Below are 10,519 nucleotides of genomic sequence, written 5' to 3'. Positions count from 1 at the left end.
CTTCAAGCTATATAAATCCCCAGGATTTGAGAATACACCATGAGAAATCATCATCAGTCTTGAATGAGAAAATTTCAACCCTTCACTTTCCACAAGTCACTAGAACGAACATTCTTTACAAAAACACAGTCCAACATGCCTCTCGTCGTCCCAGGAATCAACTCGGACATGGGTTCTGATAAGAACGAATGGCTCAGCAAGCTCGCGGGCAAAAAGATCGGTGACTCTACCAGCGATGTGAATGTGCGGTTTTGGCCAATTTTACTCTGCTCGTGAATCATGTTGCTGATGGTGGCCAGACTTTTGCGAAGAAGGATTTACCCGAGCATCATCGAGTTCTTCGTCCCGGTGATGCGATGACTATGGATCATAGACCCGAAAGGTGTGTCTACCTAGTCATTATATCTATGTCGACATGGACAATCACTGATGACTAATTATTTGTCAGACTCAACATCCACCTCGACGAGGAGGATAAAGTCAAGGATGTTCACTTTGGTTGAGTTACGATATGGGAATATGATGGTTGATGGTTTAGGATCTACACGTAGAGTTTTACTCCTACTCGCCTGTGACGAGACATGTCTTAGATTGATGAAATAATGTCATGTGATGTCTATCATGCCCCATTTCTATTTTCCCGTATAGCATCATTAGGCCGAAAGGATCCGACTAAACAATGATATGAAGAAGGACGCTTCGTGTCGTCATCAGAGCTCTAAACTTACTCCGCCTTCCATCTAAGTAGAGTGAACGAGTGCTTGGGGAACTTGTAGGCACCCTTGCCGTCCCAAGTGCTTTCCGTCAGGCCAACTTCCTCTGTCCCCTTCATGTTGCAGGCCGAGACATTGTCTCCAGTGACGGTGAATACAGTGACATCACCAGTAGCCCCCTCGAACTTGCACTCCATATCCTTTTCGTCGCTGATGTTGACGACGGCAACATTAACATATCCGTCCTCTCCCAAGGTGGCACTGACGTCCAGCCAGGGAGTGTCCTTGACGGCGCGGATCCACTTGGGACTTGTCTCGCCCTCATAGGCACCGCAAGAGACGTGCGCATTGATGGTCCAGCCTCGCATATACTTCGAGAACAGGTACAAGGGCCACCAGATAGTCTGCTTTATGATACCCTCCTTGGTCGTCATCAATGGGGAGATGACATTGACGCTCTGTGCAATACAGGCCATCCCGACGTCTTTGCTCTTACGCACAAAGACGTTGAGCCAGATGGCCACGGCCAGAGCGTCGGAGAGGGTATAGCTTTCCTCGGCGCCCTTGCTGCCCTCAGCGCGCAGGGGGTCCCACACGTTCCACTCGTCAAAGCAGATAGTGGGCCGCGGCTGGTCAGGAGGAACACCGTTCTCAATCATGGCAAGGTCGATGAGGGATGAGGTAATCTCGATAGCGCGTTCAGCGGCGAGTGGAGCAGTGACGTTGGGGAGATGAGTTGAACCGCAGGTGTACATATGGATACTGTGCATGTCGATGAGAGGAACGGTGCTAGTAGAGAGAGGCGAGTGAGCGGGAAGCAGGCACTGCTTCAGCGTGTAGTAGTCCCACGAGGCAGTGCCGTCTTGGCCACAGAGGATCAACTTCAGAGTCGGGTCAAGCAGCTTCAGCGCTAGAAAGTATATTAGATGGACTGGTTGGCTCTTTCGGAGTCGAAGTTAATGAGTTCTCACCCTTTGCCCACTGGTAGGCCTTGTGAGCGTACTCCTCCTTGGTCATCTGCGCGACCTGCCATGGTCCCCACACTTCGTTACCAATAGCCCAGTATTTGATCTGGAGGGTTGATGGTTAGTGTCTGGTAAATGACCAGTAGTACAGATGACATACGTTATAAGGCTCTTCACGGCCATTCTTCCTCCGGAGATTGGCATAATAAGTGTCTTTTGTACCGTTACAGTACTCAACCCACGCAAGGGCTAGACAGTCAGATTAGTATAAGCGGAAAGGAAGTACGGAGCTGAAATTCTCTACCTTCATCAAGAGTACCTGGAGAAATGTCAGCATTCGCATTATAGAACAGCTGGGCCGTATCGTACCTGTGCCAAAGTTCAAGCAAAAGTAAGGCTCAGTTCCAAGAAGCTCGCACCACTTCATGAACTCGTCTGTTCCAAACTGGTTGCTCTCGGTTCCCAGCCAAGCCAGCTCAGGTCTGTAGATCCATGATTGAGTTAAACTATTCGCTCAAAAAATAATTTCGGAGCTCTAGCTGGAGATGCAGTTACCTTGCAGGCCGTTGATCTTTAGGACCGACACCATCAATCCAGTGATAGGTAGCCGTAAAATTACCACCAGGGTAACGAACAACAGGAATGTTCAGCTCCTTGAGGGCCTCCAGTACATCTTTACGAAAGCCATTCTCATCCGACAGAGGATTGCCTGGGTCATAGATGCCTCCATAAATGCATCGGCCCATATGCCTGAGATCATAGGTTAGCACACTCCCCGCGTTGCAATGTCTTCAGCATCAAGCATGGATTGATCTTACTCTGTGAACCCGGCATAGATATTAGGGTTGATCTTGGAAATGCGTCGCGATGCATGAACGGAGATGCTAGGCGTCTCCTGCTCACTGAGCTTCGTGAAGGTAGTCATGATGGGATTTGGCAGCCAACAAATCCCGGCAAAATGAGTCAAGTATACTCAAGGACTAAGAGATCTCAAGCCCAACAGGAACGACAGACTGAGGAAGAAGGAATAACAAGGAATCAGTACTATTATTCGGAAGCAAGCGCAATGGATTTGGCGTCTCGATAAGGCGCTCTGAAACTCCAGCTTGTATGCTGGATTTATCTTCAGCTGTCGCTCCATTATTGTTGAATTGGGCAAAATCCCTGCGGGGGAAAATCCAGGCCCTCTGAACGATGATTCCACTGATGAGGAGATGGGCTACTGGAGCAGTTGACGGGGGAGTGCCTCCCTAGTGTTGGAGCCGAGGGAACGCCACCAGTTGTTCCATCAATCAGCTTGCTTACTCTCCTGGTGATGTTTCTCGGTATGTTCTGCTCTGATTTGTCGCTTTCACTTTCAGACCGTGAAACTAGCTCCCCGCATAGCCCAGGTATGTCTGTCTTTTGACTTTTCCTTGCCATGGACTTTTTTCTCCAGAATTTTGTTGGTCCCACGGTTAGCCAGTCTGCTCAGAATTTGAAGGTTCCGCGTGAGGTGCCAGGATCAAGGAAACTTGCCGTTTTGGCAATTACTCCACCGGATATTCGTGTTCTAAGCTTCGCGAGAGATCGTTGCTGCACGATAAACAATATGGCGTTGGCTTTATTGCGTCGCGTGGTGCTACCACTCTATTGCGTGGTTCTGAACCCCAGTATGGAGTAGATATCCTTAAAAAGGCCCTGCGGAGTACCCCCAGGACGATCCTTTTCATTCTCCGCATTTTTTTGTCTTTCCCCAGAGGAACAGTCATTGTTACTATTAATCAAGATCCTTTATTGGTGTTGACCATGCGCTTGAGTCCGTCGTGGTACCAGGTATGTGTCCCAATGCCTGAGGTACCTGACACCATACTGACCCGTCGACTTAGTTCCTGGTGGGCGTCTTCGCCTCCCTGGGTTCGTTCCTTTTTGGCTGTATGTAACCCATCTACTGGACTTCGACTATTTACAGTGCTGACCGGCCGTGTCAAGATGATTTGGGTGTCATTGCAGAAGTCATTGCGTGCCAATCTTTCGAGGCAAAGTTTACCGCAAATGACACGCAAACGTGAGTGTATCTGCCTTTGCTGGTTAGAGAGGTCATGAAGTCTGACGCCTGCGTAGTGGATTGGTAGTGTCCATGTTTACGGCGGGAGCGTTCTTTGGCGCAGGGTTTGCTGGTCCCACCGGTGATTATTTGGGACGACGATGGACCATCGCGATCGGTTGCCTCGTCTTCTGCCTCGGAGGAGGTCTTCAAACTGGTGCTCAGACCATTGCATACTTGTACACCGGACGATTCTTCGCCGGGCTTGGGTAGGTTGAATCCCCTCAAACAGACCGGGCGACCTTGCTAATGGACAACCCAGGGTTGGTTTCCTCACCATGATCGTTCCCATGTACCAAGCCGAAATCTGCCACCCCAAGATCCGAGGCCGTGTAACGTCCTTGCAGCAGTTCATGCTGGGTGTCGGTGCGCTGTGCGCCGCGTGGATCTCATATGGTACCTACGTCGGATTTGATCCATCGAACAACGCCCAGTGGCAAGTCCCACTTGGTCTGCAGATTGCCCCTGCAGTCGTCCTGGGTCTACTGATTATGTTCTTTCCTGAGGTAATAACATGTAATGCTTTCCTTAACAGAATGCGATACTAACACAAGAACAGTCACCTCGTTGGCTCATCGACCATGGCTTCAACGAAAAGGGCCTGGCGACCCTCGCAAAGCTCCATGCTCATGGTAATGAGGATGACGCGTGGGTGCGCGCAGAGTACAATCAGATTCAGGAGAGCATTGTGTATGAGCACGAGCACGAGGCCAAGTCCTACAGTGAGTTATTCACTAATCGGTCGTCCTTCCGCCGCCTTTTCCTGTGCTGTGCCGTGCAGGCGTCCGTGCAAATGACTGGTGTCTCGGCTATCCAGTGAGTGTGCTCCATATGTGACAAAACTAGCAGTGCAGTTCTAACGATAAACCTTGCAGGTACTATTCTGTGACCATCTACAAACAGATCGGCATTGCGGGCGACGACACGCTCAAGTACCAGGCTATCAATTCAATTATCGCTTTGGTCGCGGAGTGCCTATGCATGGCGTTCATTGATCGTTTCGGCCGTCGCTGGACTCTCATCGGTGGCAATCTGGGCAACATGGTCACCTTCATCATCGCGTGTATCCTGCTGGCGCGGTTCCCTCCTGAAGCCAACAACACCGGTGCTCATTGGGGCTTCATCATCATGACCTGGTTGTACAACTTCTCCTTCTCGTGCACCTGCGGTCCCCTTTCGTGGATTATCCCTGCCGAAGTCTTCGACACACGGACCCGTTCGAAGGGTGTCTCCATTGCCACAATGACATCGTTTGCGTTCAACACCATGATCGGTCAAGTGACGCCCATCGCCATGACAAATATCCGCTACCGCTACTACTATCTCTTCATCATCTGCAATTTCACTAATGCACTGTTTTTCTGGCTGCTCCTTCCCGAGACCAAGAAATTGCCTCTCGAGGAGATGAACTACCTGTTCTCCAACGCTCCCTGGATCGTGCCTGGTTCTCGCAAGGAGGATTATACCCCGCACGACTTGGAGCGCAAGGTCGAGGAACAGCAAGAGAAACAGGCTGTTTTTGCGACGCATCACGAGTGAATTCTGTGATAATGACGAGAAGAGTGCAGATAGCCGGGGAGTGAGGAACAAGGCTGCTTCCACAATCCGATGCCACGTTTCTCGAGCTGTGTATGTCTGAGATGGAGTGAGAATGTCTTGTATTTTGTTCTTTCCTTGACACTTTGTCATTGGATTGGGAAGATGTACATGGACTATTTAAGAAGGTTAGCTTTTGACCGATATCTCAGGTATCATAATGAACAGCAAGTACGAGTAATTGTGTTCTCTTGAGTACCTGACTGCAACTAGAAGAAGGTAAAGCGGCACTGCCATGTGTATTTAAGAGAAGTGTAATCGACTGCCTCCTCAGAGGTGGATTCTTAACAGGGTGTCTACTGGATAATTCCCCACACTGGTGGTCATGTTGAACGGAGGAACTATTCCAATTAACCAACGTAGGTACAGTGTAATAAGTTTGAGATCATGTTCATTCAGAGTCAGAACTATACCCGGCTAGCCCGAGGGACAATGTAGATGATTTTGCAGCTGGCGCCGCTGGCAGACTTGCTTTCGCGCCTTGCGTGTCTGACGTAGACGAGGTCCCTAAGGATTTCGTCGTCTTGGTATCCTCTGCAACCGGCGGTACTTCAACAGCGGCTGGTATTTTGCTGTCTTTCGAAGGAGATCGCATTTTGGGAGCCTCTGCTTTACTTTCACTGGGCGAAGGCCGTTCAGCAGCGCCTTCGCTTGCGGATTTCCGTTTTTTGCCTGGTATCAGGAGTTCTTTGCTTTTATCCCGTCGTCTCTTCCGGGCAGGAATCTTCCAGTCCTCTCCGTCATTGGACGGCACAACATCTGTTGGTGAATTTTCCAGCAAAGCTTTCTCTGCTTCTTCTCGCTGTCGACGGAATAGTTCAAGCTGTTCTGCAGTCTCTTTCTTCACGGCCGCTTCTTGAGCACGCGTCGACTCCATGATGGAGTCGAGGAACTCCACTTCGTCCTCGTCCAGAGACCGGAACTGGTTCTTCAGTTTTATCTTCTCTTCAAAGGCTTCCTGCTTGGCCACTACGCAGCAGAACAATCATCCTAACATGTCAGTCCAAACGGAATCCATCCAATAAAGTACCGTAAGCTATCTTTGCAAAATGTGGTAACTTACTCTTGTTCTGCTGCAAGACTTCATACAGACTTTTCCCGTCCTCCTGCCTGCCTAGCTCCGCCTTGCGTCTCCGCTCCTCCTCCAATTCCTGCTGTGCACGACGCCATTCATCATCACGCTCTACTGGCTCCTGATCGGTTCCGGCAGCCACAAAACCAGACGACATATCGACTCTTCTGGGTAGCTCTCTGTCTGTGGATGCAGGCTACTCTGGGGGTATGATGTAGACGTAATTGCAAAACGTAATAATCACTTGCTTTCAGCAATCGGTGACAATACTCTATCAAGGAATATTCGAGCTTAGCAAATTTGCGTCGTTCGGCGCGGATGGCGCAGGGAGAATCTTGAGCTTGCGTGGTGGTACTATGGTGATAGACGGGCAGAAATGAGGCGGTGAATGACTACTATTGCCGTCGCCGCCTTGTACTAAGCACTCTCCTAATTAATGCCATTTTAGGCAAAATGCATGTGGATGCAGGCCCACTCACCGGACTTTTGCCAATGCAACATTGCGAGGGTTCCATCCAGGGACCCAGATAAGCTGGGACTACTCCAAATACTGCAGGTAGTGTACAGCCTGAAATGCTTATCTGACGTTCCTGGCCTCTTTTTCTCGCTTACTAACGATCGACTCGATAGATGCCATGCTTTACAAGGGATCTTTAAACCTTGTCTTTGATATAGGTTCTGCTATTCGCTCAAACGCAGAATGCCTGGATAAAGAGGCATACCGCTCGGATAATTGCTCCCATGCGGGCCAGACATATCTACGGATGCTCCCCCACTCTTTGAGAGGGGCAACTCCGCCCATCGTAGCTCGTATAGCGTCATAGCCTACTGCTTGGACCTGCCTAACTATGCGGTTCCTCGCAGCTCGGAGCTCAAGACAGATTATAAATCTCTCCTTTCCCCCCTTATCTTCCATGTTCTCTCCCGAGACCATCATCCCTTGCTGCAGCTGCATTCCAATCCAGAACATCAGCTAGTATATTCTTTGTTCAATCCTGCAAAATGTCGACCCTCCAGCATACGAAGTACGTGATCGTGAGACGGTGATGCGCAAGAGAATTTGCTTCGCTAACAATTTCCAATCTGTAGGAAGACCTACACCCTGAACACGGGTGACAAGATTCCCGCAATCGGTCTCGGTACCTGGCAATCTAAGCCCAACGAAGTCAGAGAGGCCGTCAAAACCGCTCTGTTGAAGGGCTATCGCCATATTGACACGTGAGTTGAACGTGCCTCTTTTCATCTTGTCATCGAAGTTCTGCGCGGACTGACCAATCTTAGTGCCCTCGCCTACGGTAACGAAGCTGAAGTAGGCCAGGGCATCAGGGACTCGGGTATTCCCCGCGAAGAGATCTGGATCACCACCAAGCTTGATAACACATGGCATCACCGTGTCCAGGAGGGAATTGACTCGTCTCTCAAGAGCCTTGGTGTCGACTACGTCGATCTTTATCTTGTGCACTGGCCATGCTCGACCGATCCTAATGACAAGTCGAAGCATCTTCCTGACTGGGACTTCATCAAGACATGGTAAGCTTCCGGGATTTTTCAATAACGAATGGTGTTATAATAACAAGTACCATAGGCAAGAGATGCAGAAACTGCCCGCCACCGGCAAGGTCCGCAACATTGGTGTCTCTAACTTTGGAATCAGAAACCTTGAGAAGCTTCTCAATGATCCAAGCACCAAGATTGTCCCCGCAGTCAACCAGATTGAACTGCACCCGAACAACCCCTCGCCTAAGCTCGTGGCTTACAACACTTCCAAGGGCATTCACTCTACTGGCTACTCTTGCCTTGGCTCGACAAACTCTCCTTTGTACAAGGATCAGACGCTCTTGCAAATTGCGGAAAAGAAGGGCAAGACCCCTCAGCAGGTTCTGCTTCAATGGGGTTTGCAGAAGGGATGGAGTGTGATCCCAAAAAGCGTGAATGGAGAGAGGATTTCAAATAACTTTGAGCTCGATGGTTGGGATCTTACAGCGGACGAGGTAAATCAGTTGGATAACCTCAAGGACCGCTTCAAGGTCTGTGGTGACAGCTGGCTGCCCGTCAAGGTTTTCTTTGGTGATGACGAATAAATGTTTCTTAACTGATGATGCCCATATCATGTGAAGTCACTGCGTTCTTGACATGTCTAGATATCAATTGATAGATCGAATTGCTTTATATATCCTCTCAAACGTTGAAGTTGAATTAGAGAGATTACCAGCCAAGTCTATCGGCAGACCTCCACTTATTCTAGTTTTAATTGAATCTTCAAGGTTCTTCCTCACCAGCCTTGACAGTCGGATAATTATTATCACTTAATGGAACAGATCCGCTTCGAGCTCAGACATGAGGTCATATCCAGTTATATTGTGCTAACCGCGTCCCAAGAGAATTTCAGCGCTTGTATTTACCAGATACCATTATTGTGCCTGAAAAATTAGAGGGGTAATTGATGTAAAAATTTCTAGCTTGAGAATAATTCTCATAGATGTCAGTGGCAAGATCCCTAAACAACAATAAGCACGTGGCGTCAGCAGATCAGGTGCACCGCCACCGCGGTGCGGAGTCATCGGTCCCCAGGCACCGTCGTTCATCATCCATTCTCCCACCATCAATTCATCAAGAGAATGGTATTTCCATCCTCCATTCTTCTTTAGAAGCACCTTTCTATCATCGTCAGGATGCCGCCTTCCAGTGGGCACCTGTTGCTCCCGAAATTCTGGAGAGCAGCAAGGTGAGTTCTCATTGCTTGATAGAGGTATACTTCAATAGTCTGACTTTCCCCAGGTTTGCCTATGAGAAGGCCCTGAAGACCTTCAAGGCCAAGTTTCCTGAGCCAACTCAGCAAGTCTCGCTTCGGCTTCAACCAGCTTATGCACGTACTCCTACCCGTCAGCCCATCAGCCGAGCTGCCGCTATCCGCCAATCCCGCAGCAATCGCTATTTCTCTACTCGTGCTGCAAACTCCTTCGTTTCCTTTGTCAAGAATGGCTTGCAGGGGGATCACGCAGCGTATCGGCAATCCCGTGTTGCAGCCAATATCGGTCGGTTGACTAGTCGTGCCCCGTTTGCGTCGACCCTCCGCCCCAACTTGACCGGCGGCACTCTTGGCCGCACGGCTGGAGGCTATACCATTGGTGCCGGACGTATTGGTGGTGCCCGTTATTTTTCGCATGGTCCGGCTTCCCCTGCGCAGGTGATCAACAATGTGTCAATGGGCGTGCGAGCCTTCTTCCTCTCGGGCCAGAAAGCCAGATTTGACGGCATCGACCCTATTACGGGACAGAAGAGGTACAAGGCTGTGAGCGCGCTCCAAGATCAGGCTGAGCGCAAAATGGCGGCGATCCCTCGCACGGCTTCCGGTTCATTCATCGACTTCCAGATTTCTCCAACTATTACAGCCTTTGGACTTCAGAAAAAGGCTGCCTCTGCCGGTATTCAAATTTTGAACTCGGATACCTTGTGCTTCCTCTCTGCCGACTTCGCACGTGCTCTGAAAGATTTGGCTGCCGTGCTTAATGACCTCAAGCGTTTATGCTCACTGGGCGATCTACCTATCTCTTTACATGACAGATCCACCATACGAGTGCGATTTCCAGGGTGCGATGCTGAGACGGTTGAGCGGCTGTGCGATGAGGTGGGTGTCCAGCGAGGACGGATTAGCCAGGATGAGGATTTCAACCTCCGAACAGGAGCTGATCTCGCTCTGCTCTTCCCATTTGCTCCTAGCGTATCGGCTCCTTCGGATGTAGCAGAGTTCTTTTTCCGACAAGAAGCGTCGGAGGGACAGTCTCCGGATGAGGTCGATTGGCAAGCAATGATGACCTCCGAGGATGGGACAGGCAACTCGCCTGAGAATCCTCGAAAGTCGAGCAATGGGCTCAGTTTCGAGGATTCTCCAATCTTTGCCGACAAGAATCCTTGGATATCATCCTCTTCGGGATATTCCAGCATCAACGTCAGCGAACTTGGCGATCGTGCCTTCTTTCCTGAGGTTTCCAGCGCCGGTTTTCATGAGAGCGCATCAGAGTACGAAGGAGTCGAAGGTATTCACAGGTTCCTGGCTGAATGTGATCGTGCCGAGCACTTTCGTTAA

At 49.9% G+C, this 10,519-nt stretch overlaps 6 protein-coding genes across 6 annotated transcripts; 4 read left to right on the top strand and 2 right to left on the bottom strand.

The window, feature by feature from the left end:
- Window positions 1–135: 135 nt before the first annotated feature.
- On the top strand, window positions 136–503 carry P174DRAFT_420928 (uncharacterized protein; the record flags this gene model as incomplete). Its single annotated transcript, XM_024824915.1, has 3 exons — window positions 136–243; window positions 300–382; window positions 449–503. 3 exons carry the CDS (start codon window positions 136–138, stop codon window positions 501–503), a joined length of 246 nt encoding a protein of 81 aa, XP_024682975.1.
- A 115-nt stretch (window positions 504–618) lies between these two features.
- On the bottom strand, window positions 619–2,827 carry P174DRAFT_512538 (alpha-N-arabinofuranosidase). Its single transcript, XM_024831888.1, has 7 exons — window positions 2,497–2,827; window positions 2,234–2,428; window positions 2,048–2,160; window positions 1,983–1,997; window positions 1,839–1,927; window positions 1,685–1,784; window positions 619–1,623 (listed from the first exon to the last, which is right to left on the bottom strand). Exons 1-7 carry the CDS (start codon window positions 2,601–2,603, stop codon window positions 725–727), a joined length of 1,518 nt encoding a protein of 505 aa, XP_024682974.1. The 5' UTR covers window positions 2,604–2,827; the 3' UTR covers window positions 619–724.
- A 220-nt stretch (window positions 2,828–3,047) lies between these two features.
- Window positions 3,048–5,526, top strand: P174DRAFT_504120 (sugar porter family MFS transporter). Its single transcript, XM_024831194.1, has 7 exons — window positions 3,048–3,493; window positions 3,547–3,592; window positions 3,650–3,725; window positions 3,782–3,973; window positions 4,027–4,270; window positions 4,324–4,580; window positions 4,640–5,526. The coding sequence occupies exons 1-7, from the start codon at window positions 3,467–3,469 to the stop codon at window positions 5,301–5,303; spliced, it is 1,506 nt and encodes a 501-aa protein (XP_024682973.1). The 5' UTR covers window positions 3,048–3,466; the 3' UTR covers window positions 5,304–5,526.
- A 225-nt stretch (window positions 5,527–5,751) lies between these two features.
- On the bottom strand, window positions 5,752–6,748 carry P174DRAFT_389580 (PSME3-interacting protein; the record flags this gene model as incomplete). Its single annotated transcript, XM_024823457.1, has 2 exons — window positions 6,424–6,748; window positions 5,752–6,329 (listed from the first exon to the last, which is right to left on the bottom strand). The coding sequence occupies exons 1-2, from the start codon at window positions 6,587–6,589 to the stop codon at window positions 5,752–5,754; spliced, it is 744 nt and encodes a 247-aa protein (XP_024682972.1). The 5' UTR covers window positions 6,590–6,748.
- Window positions 6,749–7,434: 686 nt separating this feature from the next.
- Window positions 7,435–8,557, top strand: gcy1 (putative glycerol dehydrogenase Gcy1; the record flags this gene model as incomplete). The annotated part of the gene is made up of 4 exons (XM_024823456.1): window positions 7,435–7,457; window positions 7,522–7,650; window positions 7,714–7,962; window positions 8,018–8,557. 4 exons carry the CDS (start codon window positions 7,435–7,437, stop codon window positions 8,511–8,513), a joined length of 897 nt encoding a protein of 298 aa, XP_024682971.1. The 3' UTR covers window positions 8,514–8,557.
- Window positions 8,558–9,104: 547 nt separating this feature from the next.
- On the top strand, window positions 9,105–10,519 carry P174DRAFT_420923 (uncharacterized protein; the record flags this gene model as incomplete). Its single annotated transcript, XM_024824914.1, has 2 exons — window positions 9,105–9,157; window positions 9,211–10,519. The coding sequence occupies 2 exons, from the start codon at window positions 9,105–9,107 to the stop codon at window positions 10,517–10,519; spliced, it is 1,362 nt and encodes a 453-aa protein (XP_024682970.1).

This window comes from Aspergillus novofumigatus, assembly GCF_002847465.1.
Source record: "Aspergillus novofumigatus IBT 16806 chromosome Unknown P174scaffold_4, whole genome shotgun sequence".
NCBI lineage: Eukaryota > Fungi > Ascomycota > Eurotiomycetes > Eurotiales > Aspergillaceae > Aspergillus > Aspergillus novofumigatus.
This window is presented reverse-complemented; position numbering and strand designations above follow the sequence as displayed.